Source organism: Loxodonta africana, chromosome 1, assembly GCF_030014295.1.
Source record: "Loxodonta africana isolate mLoxAfr1 chromosome 1, mLoxAfr1.hap2, whole genome shotgun sequence".
Classification (NCBI taxonomy): Eukaryota; Metazoa; Chordata; class Mammalia; order Proboscidea; family Elephantidae; genus Loxodonta; species Loxodonta africana.
The window spans coordinates 182,950,675-182,970,799 of NC_087342.1; the positions used below are offsets into that span (position 1 = coordinate 182,950,675).

General features: G+C 37.8%; 1 protein-coding gene across 1 annotated transcript; it reads left to right on the forward strand.

The window, feature by feature from the left end:
* The first annotated feature begins 4,911 nt into the window (after nucleotides 1–4,911).
* On the forward strand, nucleotides 4,912–16,950 carry LOC100666790 (nephrocan-like). Its single transcript, XM_003404256.3, has 3 exons — nucleotides 4,912–5,332; nucleotides 12,244–13,145; nucleotides 16,382–16,950. The coding sequence occupies exons 1-3, from the start codon at nucleotides 5,144–5,146 to the stop codon at nucleotides 16,827–16,829; spliced, it is 1,539 nt and encodes a 512-aa protein (XP_003404304.1). The 5' UTR covers nucleotides 4,912–5,143; the 3' UTR covers nucleotides 16,830–16,950.
* The last annotated feature ends 3,175 nt before the right edge of the window (nucleotides 16,951–20,125 follow it).

The following is a 20,125-nucleotide window of genomic DNA, read 5'->3' on the forward strand; positions in this document are numbered from 1 at the left end:
AATAAATCCAGCATAATTTACACTTTAATAATTATTTTACATGTTTCATAGTTAAAACTGACTAGATAACTACAAAGTCATTCCTCCATTTTAGATGGTGTCCCCAAACCAAAAAAAAAAAAAGCGTAAGAAAAGACAAGATTAAAAATCTCTGCTGCTCCACTCTTTTCGTATTCCCTTACACTCTCCAGGACTCACTGTAATTGCTTTTCCACTGTTACTTGATCTACGTTCTTCGTTCACCCTTTCCCACATCTCCAGCTCTCGTTCAGCATTATCTAAATGATAAACTAGCATTTATCGACAACGGTGTCAGAGTTTACTAGCCATTGATTATTCCTCTTTCATCCCCTGTCAAATCACTATTTATTTCTCAGATAGTCAGACTTTACAGGTCAAATATAGACTACCCCTCCCCATCCTCTTTCATTTACTTTTCTTATAGATTAGTTCTGCAAAGGAAACATTGCGCTCCAAGTGCTCTTCAGCATTATCTTTTCTATGCACCTCAATTAAAAAGCATAAAACCAAATCTGTTGCTGTTGAGTCGATTCTGACTTCTGGCAACCCTATGTGTTAACAGCGTAGAATTGCTACGTAGGGTTTTCTTGGCTGCGATCTTTATGGAAGCAGATCACTGGGCTTTTCTTCTGTGGTTCTACTGGTGATTTGAATTACCAACCTTTTGGTTAGTAGTTGAATGCAAACTATTTGCGTCACCCAGCGAAGTGCCTAAGAAGAAGTATATAAAAAAAAAAAGAAGTATAAGAATCCTTTAAGTTATCTAATCAGAATGTTCACAGTATTTTAACTAAGAAGTCAGTATAGTATAGTGAAACAGTTACGCAAAAGGCTATGTCACAACAGTCACTGGGAAAAAAAACTTTGTTTTGTCCCCGGTCAATTGTAATTCATTCAAAACTCACTTGGCTTTTGTGGCCATGGTGAGTGGACAGAGTGGGGATGAGGAGATTTCTGCAGTGAGCATTTGTCATTTCAAATGGGGGACTGTCCATATTTGAATCTTCTTCCTTTGATTAGGAAATTCCCCTTACATGACTTGGTAGGAGATATTGTTCTTTTCCCATACGAAACTGAAAGTGTCAGATAATTGCATTCCCAGCTTAGTGACAGTTTGGGCACAGGCATAGGACCTATGCTCAGCTAACCAGAACCAGCTACCTGAAATTGTTCATCAGGAGATAGGGAGACAAAGAGGGATCAGGAGAGCGGAGACAGGAGTGGGGGTGACATCATCCAGGTTCAGCAGTAGCAATGTCATTGTTGGTGTCCAGTTTCTCATTCTGTGGTGGTGACCAGGGCATCCATGTTCTGAGATGGCAGTAGCAATGGTATCTTCAGTAGACTGGGATGTGATTTTGCTTGTGTTTCTGGCAATATAACCTTCCTTTATTTTTGCCTGTTCCCAGGCCTGGTTCTCCAGGCTTTCCAACAATTCTGTGTGCTACATAATATTATTGCAATAATTTTCTTTTCTGCTTAAACTGACCAGAATTTATTTCTGTCCCTTGCAACTAATAATCCTGACTAATACAGCTATCACTTACTGGGACTCTACTTTTTGCCCATGGACTTGACTTAGTTCAATTCCTCTGCACCATCCTATAAAATCGGAATTATTTCCCTCATTTTATCTTCATTCTATAGAAGAAAATAAATTGAGGTTTAGAAAGGTTAAATATAGACATTTTTTTTTTCCCTGTTTTTCTTCAAACTTAAGCTTGTTTTGCAACATTCTATCCAGGAGAAGTAAACAAATTAAAAAAAAATCATATTCACAGTAGTGTTTTATGTTCTTTAAATTTTTCTTGTACCTGAGAGGGAGTTTTCATAAATTAAAGTCTTCAGTTTAGCTCTTGGTTGATCATTTTTATTGTAGAAATCAGGAGACAAGGCTTCTAGGCCCAGGTCAGTGTGAACTTAGGTCAGTCAGGCTCCTCTCTGGGATTCAGTTTCCTGGATGTACTGGGGAACACTACTTACATCTTCTGAAGCTAATAAAATTCATCAACATGCCAAAAACAAAGTTAAATTCCCCTTTTATCCACAACAGGAATACTCCTCAAGAAGAGATTTCTTTATTCTGGTATAGTATGCCTTCTAGGATAATCACTCCCAAAATACTACATACAATATATCAAATGACTCCAGGGTTTAGGCCAAATATTTCTTGCTCTCTGCTTTTAGTAAATCAAGGAAGGCCCATATCTAATTGCGCAGAAGCAGACATTTTGTTTATTGCAGGGTTTCTTAAGAACAATACTACTGATGTGCTAGATCACGTAATTCTTTGTTGGGTGGGGGTGGAGGAGTGTCCTGTACATTGTACGGTATTTAGTCGCATCCCTGACCTTTACCCAGTAGATACCAGTAGCACGACCACCCTACACATACCCTTTCATGACAATCAAAAATATTTCCAGACATTGCCAAATGGCCCCCATTGAGAAGCATTGGTTTATAGAAAGGAAAGGAGGCAGAAAGGAAAAAGAGAACCGTAAAAAATGCAAGCGAAGAATGACCCTGACTTGAGAATCTGAACAAAGACATAAATCTAATCCAAGTTTGAACACAAAGCATATTCTCTGTGATTGCTGTCTTCTTTTGTGCTGAAAGTCTCCATTACCTTCTGAGCCGTGTTTTGAACAAACTTTGGGTGAGTCATTGAGCTTCCGTACTTGGGAAAAACACCTAAGTTCCTTTACTTGGTTTCTCCTTTCTCAAAGAAACCAAGCAATAACCACAGGATACGGTGTTGTTAAGTGCTCAGGAGAAAGGACAGCGTGCCTCGCACTTTGACTTAGGGAGCCGTATACTAAAAACCCAAGCTAGAGATTGGGGACTTTTCACCCATGGCCCTCAGTTAATGTCAGAAAACTCCAAAAGTCAACAGAAAGTAAGCTAGAAGCTGAGCAATGGTCTCAGCTCCGGTGGTCACTTTTTTGTACAACGTAAATTCAAAGGGGCCTATCACCTGCAGAGGAGATACAAAAAAAAATGCATGTCCTTCAAATGCCCAGGCTGGAGAGATTCCAGCACCTCTGTATTGTACTTTTTCTACAGGTTATGAAGTATGCAATAAGACTTTGTCTTCTACCTGAAAAAGAGTCGGTTTCTCAGCTTAACCCTAAATAAATAGAGGTGGTCTGGGAAAGAGATAAAACTTTTATTTTTCAAAACATTCTCAAACTTTTTATGATCAAAGTTATTTATGTTTATAATGATAAAATTGGTAAACAACCTAAAAGCTCCAGAATTAGAAAGTAGTTCATCAAATTATGGACAATACTCTTGATAGACTATTATTTAGACATTTAAATTTATATTTATGAAGACTATGAAATGCTATGGAAAATATTATTCTATTTAAAAACAATTCTATTACTAAGTAAGAAAAAAAAGTAATAAAAATTTTTTTTAAATCATATCGTTGACCAGGAATCTCTTATCACTCTTTGTCTCTGATAATCAAAGAGAAAAGAGGAAAAACATTCAGAAGAGCAGAAAAATTTTTTGGTAAAACCACACTGAAATCCTTATTCTGGAAATACAATAGTGAGAAAAGCAGAATATAAAGCTGTGGACATTTAAAAATTTATAAAATAACTGACAGTATAAAGTAGTAATATTTAACAAACAACACAAAAATGGCAGTAAATCTATGGGAATGCCATGAAAAAGAAGAAAAAAAATTATAGTGTAATTTCAAGCTCAACCAAAGAAAAGGGAATCCTGTAGCCACCAACAATGGGTAGAAAATGAAATTCATCACTATGTCAGTCACATAACAGAGAAAAAGAGATCGGAAATACAATATTTGATTTGGGGAAGGGACTAATAGTGATTTTTCCCTCTTCTTGCTGTTTTTTCTGTATTTTCCAAATTTCCTCTTATTGAGCATTACTTTGATAGTTAAAAATCCTTAAAAATTTAAAAACAATTCTATTACTAAGTAAGAAAAAGAAGTAATAAAATTTTTTTTTTAAATCATATCGTTGACCAGGAATCTCTTATCACTCTTTGTCTCTGATAATCAAAGAGAAAAGAGGAAAAACAATCAGAAGAGTAGAAAAATCTTCTGTTAAAACCACACTGAAATCCTTATTCTGGAAGTAAAATTATGGATTGTTAGACCAAAGAAACTTTTGGCTTCAAATGAAAATTATAGCAAAGAGAGGTGAGGTTAAAGAGACTAAAGAAGCTTTTCGATGCTAAAAGGGGTTTCTTTACAGCAATCTGCTGAGGCCAAGCAGCATGGGGAAATTTAGGTCCTTCACATGTGAGCAAATGCCTTCTCCATATCATCTTTTGCTTAAAAAGCTTTCAAAGTCCTCAGCAGGGATGACCACAGCAAGAAGCCACACCAAAGGCTTCCTAGACAAGCAGTTTTCCTCTCTACAGCCAGTTAGGCACCACAGCTGAGACGTTCTGAGCAAACTGGAGGCCCTTTCTCCCGTTATTGCAAATAAATGAAGATAATAGACCCATTTGGATATTTTGCTCTCTTTTGAGTCAACACTATTTTTGAATAACAAAAATATTTTCCAGATATGATCTTTTGCTGCATCAAGGGATAGATGAAAAAGGCATCTGTGGCTCTAACTCTACATGGTACCCCATTGTTTCATCCAGCAATAAAATGTTAGTGAAACAACAACAAAAAAGCTGCTTATTTTCCCTGACTAGTTAATGTGAAAAGAAAACACCTGTCTGTTTCAGCCTGAAAAAATGGTTTTAATATAGGGTCACAGAAAATTCAAAGGTTTTATAGCCCACTATAAAACAGCTCTTTGTCTTTCCCACTAATTCCCTAGTGTCACATTTAACAAAACAAGGAAACTACAGATAGTAGAGGTGTTTGCCAATTAGCCTTCCAAGCCATAAATAACATTGGGTTTTGCTCACCTACAAATATTAAGGCAGCTTATCAATGTTTAAGCCCCTTCCTCTTTGTAATGGTTGCTAACATTTTAACCCAGGCAAATTAAGAATTTTTTTCTTTCCTGTCTTCTTACATTGACAGAGTACACATTCATAAGATTCTATTATCAGATTTCATGGTATAAAGAGTGGGGCATCGCCTAAACACCCATCTGCGACCTGCAAGTCTCTGTTTTGGGAGATGTATCTGCTTTATGCTTTCCTTGTTTTGCTTTCTCTTAGTGATAGTTCCAGTTCTAACTGCCCAGGAAGATGTAGCTGTGATTCCCTGCAGTCGGTGCAATGCTACAGACTAATTGAGGTACCCTCCCGTATTCCTTCCACCACCAAGAGGCTCTACATCAGCCACAGCAAAATTAAACACCTGCAGGTAACCATGTCATTCTTCTCTCAAGTTGCTGCAATTTTATTTTGTGAGGGGCAGACGCAGGGTTGTTAAACTTGATCTAAATAATCATAAAGTAGTTTGCACTAGCTCCCTGCTTGCTCTGTACAGCTGAGATGGGTATATTCTTTTGGATATTTTCTTTTAGGGAAGTAGAAAAAAAATGTCAGAATGTATGGTAATGCTTTATTTCAAATTTTTTCCAAAAGTTAAAAAATTACATTGCTGCAAAATAAGAGGAAAGAAATGGCTCTTTCTTCAATAAACATGGTATGAAAGCTTATTGCCGTTTTATGTCACTAGGATTTAAGAGAAATCCTAAATATTTATAACATCAAAAGACTATCAAGATGAACCCAGCATAGCAGAATAATTCATCCAAAACCTACATACCAGCCAGATGTCATTCATTGTCTTTGGAGAAACCTATATGAAGGAAATGCATGTTTTTTGTTTTCTCCAGTTAACTCGGTTCTCATTCTGTATGCTTTTAATTATGGCTTTGATTTTTATGCTCACCTATTCAGCCCTGGTGGTGCAGTGGTTAAGAGCTGCTAACCAAAAGGTCAGCAGTGTAAATCCACCAAGTACTCCTTGGAAACCCTATGGGGCAGTTCTACTCTGTCCTATAAAGTCACTATGAGTTGGAATCAACTCAAAGGCAATGGATTTTATTGAGAGGGTACTGGAAAGAGTGCTATGGATTTGTCTGACTTCTATAACATGAAGGAACTTTTATCTTTGGCCTTTGGTATTTTGAAAGTTATCAAAGAGACTAGGGTTGTCATCCTAGTTTTCTTAGTGACTAGAGATACGCCCATCTTAGGCAAGCAATTAAAAATCTCTGAGCCTCAAACTTTTAGCCTGTATGAGGTGAGAGGTGGGGTTAGATAGGTAAACCCAGGACCCATAGATGGAAAATTCTATGGCTCTTTGATTTTGCCATTGGTAGTTCCTGCTTCTTCTCATAGATCCAAATCCTAAGAAAATGCCTCTCTGTGATAGGTGCAGAGAGAGGTAGCAGGTGAGTGTACTTTTCCTTCAAATGGAGATATCTATCCCCCACACCTTTTTTGTGATTAAGAATTTTTAATGTATTATGTAATCACAGATAGTTTAAAATATGTAGCATGGCATTTATTTTGAGGCTTAATAAGCACAATTGCTTAGTCTTTGCTTGTTTACTTCCCTTTTCTAACCCAGTAGTGCCTAATGCCAGATGGCAAATCTGATCCTGATCAGTCTAAGTGTTCAAGTAAGACACCTGGTTAAAGGGTAAGGTGCTTAAATATTTGCTTTCAGGACTGCAGATGCCTAGTGAGCTGGAGTGTCAGCTAAGCCTAGTAATGATCCTATGCTGCTGCTTAGCAGCCAATAAAATTAAGCTATACCACTCATTACCTTCAATTATTGGATGAGTCAATTTGCCATTGGTTGAGGTTTATTGAACGGCAGTACTGCTGCTTCCCTGACTTTAACCCATTTAATTGTCTCTTGGGAGGATAGTTGACAACAGAAAAGTTAGTAAAAGATAGGATTCTTTTGTTAAGGAAATGAAATGTCTGAGCAACGATATACTTCTCTTTTAAAAACCCTTAGGTTTTAAATGACCGCAATGTATATTCTGTTTATTTGGTTTGAACTAAAGAATCAGGTACCTATATTTAAAAAAACAAAACAAAACGTTAGAACAGATCTTCAGATTAATAGAAACAGAAATTATATTGTGTGTTTGTGACAATTAAAATGTTTTATTACTTGTTCATATAATTCAACTGTGTTTAGGGCTACAAATGCTGTTTGAGCTGGAGATAAACATAAAAAATTCACAGTCCCTGTCCTCAAGTAAAGAGAAACTTTATTGATCCATATAGCCATAAAAATTCCTACTTCTCTGAGGTTAACGCTATCTGGATATAGCATTCTTTATTTGTTCTTCTGTGCTTCTGGTCCCTTCCCTTCCGATTCAGTTTTTCTCCATTACAAGTCTTGTATTTTCTTGGGTGGTTTCAGTATTTACTCGTGTGACCTGTCGAATATCCTAGGTTCACACAGATCCTGAACTCATAAAAAGTTATCTATCTACATTTCCGTTTCACCTCAGCTATCTTCCTGGTTATCATAATGTTCATTGTCACCTGGAACTCCTCTACTCATAAAATCCTGAATTCCTGTATTGACTCTGATTATCTCCTTTCCTTTCAGCTATCACACTCAACACTTACCTTTCCAACTCATGGAGACTTCTAACCCTAAATCTACTCATGTTTGCCCAGACAGTCAATTTATTTCTTATCTATCTTCTTTCTCTACCCCTTCGCTCTCTGAACCCCACAATGAATTACCTCAGCACCTGTCCAGCAAAGCCTTATTCCTGAATTATGGTGATAATTTGCCTTTCTTACTCCTATACCTGGACAGATGGATGCTGCTGGAGAGGATCACACAATCACATGGTTTGGAACCACCACAAATTCAAGGTCTCCAACCTCAGCTGGACCTTCAGTGTCACCCATCTATTCCTTTACTTCTCCTTGGCCTGTTTCTTACTACATTTCCCTCAATACCTTCAGAAACTTTGGTACAGTCTTTGAGCTACCTACTCAATCACTGCCTTCCTCATTCTCAACAAATGGCTTACCTCCCATTTTATTGACAAATGATGACAAAGCTGAGGTCACTAGTCTCTATTTACTTCCGTAAATTCTTTCCCCATGACAGAAAGGATGAGATGTCTCTCCTTCTATTCAAGGACACCCCTTCTCCCATGCCTTTGATTCCATCCCTCTCCCCTCTCCCTGGACCTTGCTCTGTTATTCCCCCCACCCCGCATCTTTAGGAGCTCTTTCTTTACTAGATCTTTGTTCTCAGCCTATAAATATGCCCCTCCATTACAATAAAAGTAAAATTCTTTAAATTCTGTCTCCTCTTGCTACTGTCTCCCTTTACTTTCAAAACTTATTTTTCCACTTCTTCACCTTCCATTTATTCATTGCTGTCTGGTTGAACACCTTTTCGTGTGGTTTTTAACCATTTGTCTATCTTCTCTGGAAAAACGTCTTTGCAAGTATTTTGCCCATTTTTTAATTGAATATTAGTCATTTTGAAACCCTGGTGGCATAGTGGTTAAGTGCTACGGCTGCTAACCAAAGGGTTGGCAGTTCGATGGCACTGGGTGCTAGGATTAGTCATTTTATTATCAAGTTGTAAGAGTTCTTTATATATTCTAGGTACAAATCCCTTACCTGATACATGATTTACAATTTACTTTTCCCATTCTGTGGGGTTGTCTTTTCACTTTTTTGGTGGTGTCCTTTGGAGCACAAAAGTTTATTTCGATGAACTCCAATTTATCTATTTTTTCTTTTGTTGCTTGTGCCATCATATCTAAAAAGACTTTACCTAAACCAACGTCATGAAAAGTTATGCCTTTATTTTCTTCTAAGAGTTTTATAGTTTTAGCTCTTATATTTAGGTATATAACCCATTTGAGTTAATTTTTTGTATGGTGAAAAGAAGTTCAACTTCATTTTTTTTATCCTCTGACCTTTTCTATCACTATTTATAATTCATGCTTTACTTTCAAATTGCTTAACTGTGTTGAATAAATGAAACAAGTGATGAGCAACTAAGTTTGCATGTGATACCAAATGAATACTGTGCTTGGTAACCGGAGTCACTCCTATTTTCAAGACTGTAGATTGAGTTCAGTTCTTTGTGTCTACATATGCAATGCACAGATCAGTTCATCTTGTCTCTTGAACTGTTGCAAGCCAAAGTGGTACGTCCTCTTCAAAGGCAGAGGGTGAATAAGGATGTGGTTATGGTGCATTCCATTAAAACAATAGCAGAGGCTCCTTTAAATCCCTCCTGGGTAAAAAACACATATATAATATAAATACGGCTGATTACTGGGTGGAGGGGAAGGAGGGGAGAGGGTTATGGGTGATTTTTACATTCTCTTCATACTTTACAGAATTTTAAAAATTTTTCACAGAGAACAAGTATTGTTAGTCAGAAAAAAAATCCCAACATGGTTTTACAAACTCCTTGCTGGCTTGGTTCACACAAGTCTGGGCACCCGGGGAGTGGAAGAGACACACTTTAAGGGTATGTCAGCTTCATGTGTATGTTGGACCTACAGGAAGCCCAGAAAGGCTGTGTGGCCCTCAAACCTTTAGGGCAGGGCCCGCACAGACTGAAACCAGAAACAAAGCCTTTCATCTGGAAGTCAGCAAAGCTGCCCCCGAGCTTGGCTTTACTTGCTTTGATTTTTAAGCAGCACTGAAAAAAAGCGGCTAGCAGCCCCAAGGTTAGCTCTAGGGCAAAAGCATCTCTTTCCACATTTCTCAACAACAGCCCTACTTAGGCAATGGAAATGGAAGAACAGGTCTTGCAGACTTTTTTTCCCTTAGTCAGCTCTGCAAGCGCAACTGAAAAGTTAAAAATCGGTGGGTGTCTTTTTCACTGTTTGTGCTACCAGACTTTAGATCCCTCAGCTAAATGGGTATTATAGTAGTAAGGCTAAAAATTTTTTGTATACTTTGGAATAAGATAAACCTGGGTGGAAAGCTTAATTTTTCCACTTGCTAGCAGGTATATTTGGACATGTTATTTCTCAAGCTTTAGTTCCTCTCTCTGAAAGAGGAATAATCATACTCACAGGGCTTTGTAAGGATTAAACGTAGTAATTAAAGAAATGGTAGCTATTTTCACTAATAATAATCAAAAGTAATTTGTATTGACTCTGACAAAAAGAAAAATGTTTTCTACGTTTGATAAAGGAAAACAACTATTCATTGTTAAAAAATATGAAGTGTATTTACTGTTTACACCAACCCATATACTTTGCAAATAGAGATAAAGAAAAACCGAATCTCTGATGCCAAACTTCATTTGTCTAATCCCAGAATAAATTGCCTATTAAGACCCATGTCATCTCTGAGATTTACTGTGTAGTCAGCAATCTTTTAGGGTTGTGGTCAGTCAGATAGGAGTAGAGGTATTAGTAACACCAAGTTCTTCTTCCGGGAGATCAACAGTCTAAGAAATAAAGAGCTATGTCTGGAGTCACTTTTGACTTTCTATTAAAGGGAAGCCAAGAAAAGGCACTTCAGAATGGAAAGTAGATAAAAGAATATTGGGTCTTGGGCAGGTCACTTAACTCCATTGGGAATAAAATTCTCTATTCCTTTAATAGGAACTTTGGGCTAGATAATCTCTAGAATCTCTACTTCTCTAAAACTCTACAATTTTGTGTTCAAATCTCAAGCCTTTTTTGAAAACCTTAATTCTAGACCAAATGCAGTAGAAAGTACATTAGAAAATGGTATAGCTAAGTAAGAATGGGTTTTGGAGTCCAACCACTCATTTTAAAATTCTTAACTCCTCCACTTACTATATCCTAGTTTCCTCAATTATAAGCCACTGTTGATGAAAGCAAATTTGCAGCTGTTGAGGAAATTAATCATATTATAAAAAGCACTTGGTACGTGTAAAGACTCAACAAACGTAAGAATAAAATTGCTATTATTTTTGAGGCTAGGACTAATCAATACAACTGATTCATCATTAGGGAAATATCAACTGTTCGCAGCAATATATAATCAGAAGCAGTTGCTAAAACTATCAAGGTTAAAACAAAAACAAGTCTGTTTATGGAAATTTTGACATGGGAATCTTCCAATAGTATAACATATTAGGAGATGCTTTAAAATATACCATGATTTACATTACACGTCCTCCCAAAAGGTACATACCTGCAATAATATGCAATGCAAAGTTAACCCACTTTTAAGGTGTTGATCATGCACAGGTATTATAAAAGGACCCAACTACATAATTTAATCAAATATCTAGAAATTGTAGAAAGGCATATATAAAATTGTGCACTGAAAATCCCAGCTTAATTGAATTCTAAAGCAGATTGAAATTTTTGTAAAGATTTATCAAGCTGGAGAAAACCTGGAACAATTCCTTTTTCTGCCTACACCTGACCTTACTCTTGAAACCAAATATGAAGGATTACATCATCCAAGAGGTAGATGTGAAACTTGGAAGTTGGCAGATATGTGGAGAGATAGGGGTACTTGAGATTGCAAAGTACGGAGAAAGTATATGGGATTTGGCAGTTACCTAACTTCTAGGGGAGGTGTATCATTAGGTCTGGTGTATACGTGCATGGACTCCTTGCTTTACAGTGATGGAGACACATGTCTACTATTTGTTTCTTCACTGATCCTTCTTGTCAGTGAGTACAAGCTGCACCAAGTTTTGGGTAAGGATCAAGAAGCATAGATTTCCAAAATATAGCTGAAAATGTTTCTCAGGCATAGCCTCATCATAACTGTATCTGGGGCATTCAAATTTTACTTCTATCATTTAAATTTTTTAAAATGTAATTCATAATTTAAAAACTCCAAACAATACAAAATGTAAATAGACAGTTAAAACCCCTTGTGATCTAACTTACTAGAGGTAGCATTTATAGTTTGGTGAAAAGATTTCAGGTTCTTTCAATTTTTGGTTATTATAAGATGATGCAACAAAGAACATCCTATTGCATAAATCATTGTGGAATTTGTAAATAACTTCAGCCTAGAAGTGGACTTGCTGGGTCAGGGAGCATGAAGCAAAAGTTGGCCAATATATATGCCTCCCAATAGTGTGTGAAAGTACTTAGTATATTTTCAATGCCTTACACTGATGTTAGCCATAGTAAATAAAAATAGCCAGGACCTGAGTTTCAATCCCTTTCCAAGAGAAAATTTTAAAAAATCCTAAAGGGAAAACAAAAAGTATCATTAGTGTTGTAATGCTAACGTATATGGTATTTTTTCACAACAGTCTTAATTGATTGCTTTTCTTCCCCTTCTCTGTCCTTGACTTTTTTGTAGCTAACTAACTTTACCCAAATGCTAGCTTTAGAAGATTTTATTCTGCTGGCCAGTGGAACAGAGTCAGTAGAAAACAACACTTTCAAAACTCTGAGTACCTTGAAGACCTTGGAACTCTGGAAAAATAAGTTAAGACGAGTCCCCACTGCTCTTCCAGCCAGTCTTGAAGTGCTAAGACTAAATGATAATTCAATACATGTCTTACATGGATCAGATTTTGAAGGACTGAAGAAATTAAAAATCCTTGAACTTAAAAACAACCTAATCTCTTCCTTTTCTCCCAGCGTGCTCTCCTCTCTTGTCAGTTTGCAAAGGTTAATGATGGATGGCAACAATATGGAGTCTGTGGCTGGCCCACTGCCACTGCCCCATCTGGAATATATGAGTTTGGAGAATAATAAGCTACATCTCATACCAGGTAGCTTCTTTACTTCTGTTCAGTCTTTGCAGTTTCTTAGTTTCAGTGGTAATTTACTGACTAAAATCCCTACTAATCTGCCAAAATCCTTGCTATCTTTAAAGATGGAGAGAAACCAGCTCAAAGTGGTAAGGTTTCGAGATATGAAACACTTGGAGAATCTTTCCCATCTTTACCTGTCAGAAAACTCACTTTCTTCCGTAGATGGGGCACAGCTTCTTGCCAATTTAACTACTCTTGAGTTGTCCCAAAACCAGCTTCAGATGTTGCCCCTCAGACTACCAGCAAGGCTACAAAAACTTGATTGTAGCAATAATCTGATTCAGAAAGTGACAGTGGAAGATTTCCAGGACCTGCGAGACTTGAAACATTTGTTTCTGGACAACAACATTGTCAGCTTGTTCGAAGCTGGAGCTCTGCAGAGGTGTTCTCAGCTCTCCAACCTGGCCCTGGAGCAGAACCTGCTGTTGTCTATACCACTAAGGCAAGTGAGCATTATCAGTTATTGTAGCCACTATAAAATTTTCCAAAGATTGGGGCAATTAAACATCGTACAAGCAAGAAAATGAGCCAGACCACAAGGCTATACAAGGGTTTAGGAATAGAAGTTTTAAATGAGGATTTGAAATCTCTAGCCCTCAAGCTGAATACCGCACTAAATTTATCTTGCATGTGGGATGAGATACCAACAGGTGATAGCTATATTTGAAAATATGCAATGCCGCTTTTGGGAAGTGTGCTAATAATCATAAAACAGGGATATTACTTCATGAAATTTGTCTCCTTGTGTTTCTTAGCTTTCTTTCCCTAGTTGTAAAAAGTATGTTTTGGTTTCTACTTATACGGCCTAGGTCAATCAACAGGCACCTTAACCACTAGCAAATTAAGGACATCAGGAAAAAATGAGGGAAAAAACATAAGAGACTGTATGTTGTTTTATTTCTCATTTTACAGATTAGGCTTAGAGATATTTAGAAACTTGCTCAAAGTCACAGTGGCAATAAATGGAGAGTCAGAATTTGAACACAGGTAGTCTAACTCTGGAACCCTGATGGTGCAGTGGTTAAGTGTTCAGCTGCTAACCAAAAGGTCAGCAGTTCAAATCAACCAGCCGCTCCTTGGAAATCCCATGGGACGGTTCTACTCTGTCCTATAGGGTCGCTATGAGTTGGAATCGACTTAATGACAACAGGTTTGATTTTTTTTTTTTTTTTAGTCTAACTCCAGAGCCAGGAGATTAGGGGATTTTAACCGCTGCATAATCCTGCCTCTGAGATTTACTCTACTGTCAACAGTACTAAACTACCTTAGAATTTTGGATGTCCAAGACCTCGTTGTTGCTTTTTGCCACTTCACATTTCACCAATCTGCCTAGGGACAAATATAAATTACATCATCTCTTCTTTATTTATTTTGGATAATTCAAATCCAGAATAGCTTTCTACAACCTAACCTAGTTAATATTTTATCTTACTTATGCACAAGTGCCATCTACTGGCTAAATGAGGTCTGCTACTATTTATTCAAGGAATAACATTTCTAGAGACATGTTTGTTTTAGAATCTGGGGCTACCTTTTAATATAGATCAGATTTATAAAGACAAATCACATCAAAGCAATACATGCCTGCCAAAAAGTCGCACACTAGGATTGTTAGTGATTTCTCTTACAATGTCATTTTGGTTATAAGTTCCATGGACTCAAAAAGAAACAAAGGGAAAAAAATAAGAAAGAAAGAAGGAAAGCAAAGAGCACTTCTAAGACTAGGCACAGTTTTTGAATTCTCATCACGAATAATTAAATATGAATAATCATATTTGTTTAAATGTAAACTTTGTTCATTTTCATTATTTAATATTTATTATGTAACTTCCATGTACTGAGCACTTTCACCTGTAGAGTAATACTCAAAACAATTCTATTACCATTTTAAAGATGAAAAATCAGAAGCTTTAAGAGACTAAATAATTTACCTACAGCCACAACAATTGTAAGGATGGCGCAGGACCGGGCAGTGTTTTATTCTGTTGTGCATAGGGTCGACGCCACCTAACAACAACAGCCACATACAAGGGCCTAGGTTAGATCTCGTCTTTTTTTAAAATAATTTTTATTGTGCTTTAAGTGAAAGTTTATAAATCAAGTCAGTCTCTCACACAAAAGCTTACATACACCCTGCTAAATACCCTGCTACATACTCACAATTATTCTCCCCCTAATGAGACAGCCTGCTTTCTCCTCCACTCTCTCTTTTCATGTCCATTTTGCCAGCTTCTAACCCCCTCTAGCCTCCCATCTCCCCTCTAGGCAGGAGATGCCAACATAGTCTCAAGTGTCCACCTGATCCAAGAAGCTCACTTCTCACCAGCATCCCTCCCCAACCCATTGTCCAGTCCAATCCGTGTCTGAAGAGTTGGCTTCGGGAATGGTTCCTGTCCTGGGCCAACAGAAGGTCTGGGGGCCATGACCACTGGGGTCCTTCCAGTCTCAGTCAGATCATTAAGTCTGGTCTTTTTATGAGAATTTGGGGTCTGCATCCCATTGCTCTCCTGCTCCCTCAGGGGTTCTCTGTTGTGTTCCCTGTCAGGGCAGTCATTGGTTGTAGCCAGGCACCATTTAGTTCTTCTGGTCTCAGGACGATGTAGTCTCTGGTTCATGTGGCCCTTGCTATCTCTTGGGCTCATAATTGCCTTGTGTCCTTGGTGTTCTTCATTCTCCTTTGCTCCAGGTGGGTTGAGACCAATTGATGCATCTTAGATGGCTGCTTGCTAGCATTTAAGACCCCGGACGCCACTCTTCAAAGTGGGATGCACAATGTTTTCTTAATCGATTTTATTATGCCAATTGACTTAGATGTCCCCTGAAACCATGAGAACCCAAGTCTTTATAAGCAGAATTTTTTTTTTTATCTTTGGTTTACTCTACCCTATTTTTCCACCGCTATGCTGCCTTGCCCTCTACAGTGGGAAGAGTGTCTTGTTTACTGTTACACAGTCTATTAATAGTTCATCTTTCCTTGAAAAACAGATATACTTAAGAGATTTTCTGTACATCTTTTCGTGATGCACCTTAGGTAAGCTAGTAGGCATGGGCACAAAATTATGTTGTCTTAGGGACTAACTTCAAATTGATTTAATTATCGACCGTTAACATGTATGAAGTGATTTTTCCTGGTATATTAATCTACCTTGTACAATTTATTCCCACCAACAGTATATAAGTTCTCACCCTCGGTAGCCATAAGTTTTAAAACTTAAAATCAAAACCATTTTCTAATTTGATAAATAAAAACAGTGCATCATTTTTTTCATTTACATTTTGTATTCTTACAAAACACTTTTTCACATTTTATCTGACATTTTTATTTCTCCTTCTGTAAATTACTGGTTTATGACCTTGGCCAATGTGAAAGTTGGATTCTTAGTGTTTTTCTTATCCATTTGTTTGGGCGGTATTCACATTTGACATGAAAAAAAATTAAAGAATTTTATGAATAAAACTCACAAAAATTAGCATTAGAAAATAAGACCTATGAAAAAGATTAAAGACCTACAGAATAAGGCTAAGGTTTGTGCTTATAATTAGTTTTTTTTTTTTTTTAAGATAAATCTTGTGTTCCAATCTCAGAGAGACAGAACTGTACAGAAAAGGCAGATGTTGCTCAATTCATGTTGCCTTGAGTCACAGCCTGCTCTCACATCAGGTTTCCATGTTTTGCAGGCTCCCGGGGACCTTAGCCAGGCTGGACCTAAAAGGCAATGCCATCCAAGATATTGCTGAGAGGGAGCTCAAGGATCTAAAGCAGCTTCAGGTTCTAAACCTTAGGAACAACAAGATCTCTGCCTTAGACCTCAAAGCCTTGGAGGGTCTGCCCCGCCTCAGACACCTGTACCTGGATGGAAATCCATGGAATTGCACTTGCAGTCTCCTAAGAGCTAGGGAGGTCCTGAAAGCCAAGGGCACAGATGTGAGGGGAGGACAATGTGCAGCTCCAGCTGAACGACGAGGGGAGAGCTGGATGTCTTCCAAGAAGATCATGAGGCAATGTGAGCATCACTTACACCTGACGGAGAAAAGCAAAGAGGCAAAAAAGAAATCAAAACCTGAAGATCACCCCAGCATCAGAATCAACATGGACGATGATTATTATGATTACGAAATAGATTAAGTATGAGCTTTGCTTACAGCTTAAAATTAACATGCACCCTCTGAAGCAGAAAAAAACTATACATTTAGATATGCAAGAATTTTTTTTTTTTATTTTAATGAAATGAGGGTTAAGTTGAGGTGGGGGTAGAAATTAGAAAGGAGGAGCAATAAGAAGACATTAAGATTTCTTCCATTTCAAAGTAATTTGTGTTTTATATTGAAATCTAGACAAATAATAAATACTAAATAAAATCACCATATAGCTAACTTTCTGCCAAATAAAGTAGCTGATTTTATCAAATAAAAAAGGTGATGATTTGTGTATGAAGCTGGTGCTACAGGCCTACACTTCATGCTTTTGGCTGCAAGCAATAAAAACCAAGTCTGACTTAAACAAAAAGGAATGTACTAGAAGGTTTGGGATACCCCACAGTACCAGAGGAAAAGCTGAAGAATGTGAAAAGAACAGGGTTCAGAACTGCTCCAGGGTTCCCAGGCAGGGAGAGGTAACAGAGAGATGCTCAGATTCTTCAGGGTTCTCCTCTCTACGAAATGAAGAGCCTTCCACTATTTTCAGAGTTAGCCTTTCTCCTCTCAAGATTCATATCCTCATAGGTAGAGGCTGATTGGCCTATTTCGAAGTCACACGTTCACCCTTGGACAGGGAACAGTAGGGCTTCTTGTTTTAGTCTTGTGGAGATTAAAAGGAGACCAGAATGGACAATGTAAATTGGCACTGCAAACACTACAGCTATCCTACTATGACCTTCGTGAAAAGACTTATATTCACTTTTCCCTGAGCTGACCACAGTCCCCGCTCTGCCTTCCTTTTGATTAACTATATGCTTCTGAGAGTTGCCTGTCTGGGGTAGAGGTGTGCCAAATAATGTTTCTCTATCAATCTTCTTGTGAATAAATCTGAAACTCCATCCAAATTAGTTCCTGTTCTAATTAGTAAGAATACTTTATCACAGTACTTTACAAAGTTTTCCAACAAAATATCCCCAATGGCAGAGGAAAGTAAACAGTAGAGATTGAATGGGCATGCAAAGATACCCACTAAACATTAGAACTTTCTCCAAAATGTCCTGTTTTATCTAAAAATTTTATGTAAATTTTGAATGACTTGCTTCATGTTCATATATTTTCTCTCTCTCAAAATCTTTATAAAATTGATACTCCTGAGAGAAAAGCTCTGTTTATAGTGTGGTTTCCATTACTCCTTGGCACATGAACAGGTATCCTAAGTACACAAAGCACCAAACCCAAAAATTCAAATCCATTGCTGTCGAGTTGATTCTGACTCATAAGATCCTATATGGCAGAGTAGAACAGCCCCATAGGGTTTCCAAGGAGCAGCTGGTGGATTCAAACTTCTGACCTTTTTGGTTAGCAGCTGAACCCTTAACTATGGTGCCATCAGGGCTCCACATAAAACACAAAAGTATAGAAATAAGGGAATTCTTACTTGATTTTTTTAGTTGTTGTATGGGGCTTTAACTCTTTCCATATGTTAAAACCATAGTTCTCTCTAACAAAGACTAATGATGTATGATGTGCTGAACTTAATACCCACCCACTGACTATGCCTAGATATTTATAATCAGAATCCCCAAGCTACGCGGGCCTTAAGAGAGAATCTAGTCTTTTACAAAAGAGGGAGCTCAGGCTCACAGAAGTGGAGCGACTGTCCAGGCTTGCACATATGGGAAGTGGCAGAGCTAGAACTTGATTGGGTTTTCTAACTTTGGTCCATGACTGTTTCTGCTATGGCACTTGAAGCGACGTAGGTCTTACTTAGTACATTCTACCCACAAACGGTGTCTAGAATATGTCCAATGAAGTCTTCATCTATATCAATCCATCTAATGTCTATCTATTCTATTCAATATCTACCTATTCTATATCCATACAATGTCTAGCTGTTTAAGTTTATTGATGAGTTTACAAAAAAATAAAAAATGTGGGGGTGGGTAGGACAAAGTAGAAAAAACCTACCAGAAACAAACAAACAAACAAAAACAACCAGCTGCCCTCCAGTGATTCTGACCCATAGTGACCCCATAGGACAGAGTAGTATTGCCCCATAGAGTTTCCAAGGAGCACCTGGTGGATTCGAACTGCCGACCTTTTGGTTAGCAGCCATAGCACTTAACCGCTATACCACCAGGGTTTCCAAAGTAGAAAAGGATAAGAAAATTTTAAATAAAGCCCAATTATCACATATTTACACCGTGAAATTGCACTGTAAAACTGAGGTATTAAATGGCTAACTAAAATGGTCGGCACAAGTCTGAGTAGAACTCCACTTTGTTCTAGCCACCTGCTTCTGCTTTTTAGAGTATGCCACTCTATGGGAAGGACCTGGCAGTCTACTTCTGAAAAGTATTAGCCAGTGAAAACCTTATGAATAGCAGCGGAACACTGTCTGATACAGTGCTGGAAGAGGAGCCCCCCAGGTTGGAAGGCACTCAAAAGATAACTGGGGAAGAGCCACCTCCTCAACGTAGAGCCGACCTTAGTGACATGGATGGAGTAAAGCTCTCAAGACCTTCATTCGCTGATGCGGCACGACTCAAAATGAGAAGAAACAGCTGCAAACATCCATTAATAATCGGAACCTGGAATGTATGAAGTATGAATCTAGGAAAATTAGAAATCATCAAAAATGAAATGGAACACATAAACATCGATATCCTAGGCATTAGTGAACTGAAATGGACTGGTATTGGCCATTTTGAATTGGACACTCATATAGTCTACTATGCTGGGAATGACAGCTTGAAGAGGAATAGTGTTGCATTCATCATCAAAAAGGACATTTCAAGATCCATCCTGAAGTACAATGCTGTCAGTGATAGGATAATATCCATACACCTACAAGGAAGACCAGTTAATACGACTATTACTCAAATATATACAACAACCACTAGAGCCAAAGGTGAAGAAAGAGAAGATTTTTATCAGTTGCTGCAGTCTGAAATTGATTGAACATGCAATCAATGATCATTACTGGTGATTTTAATGTGAAAGTTGGAAACAAAGAAAAAGGATCAGTAGTTGGAAAACACGGCCTTGGTGATAGAAAAAATGCCGGAGATCGAACGATAGAATTTTGCAAGACCAATGACTTCTTCACTGCAAATACCTTCTTTCACCAACATAAACGGCGACTATACACATGGACCTCACCAGATGGAGTACAAAGAAATCAAATACACTACATCTGTGGAAAGAGACGATGGAAAAGCTCAATATCATCAGTCAGAATAAGACCAGGGGCTGGGTGTGGAACAGACCATCAATTGCTCATAT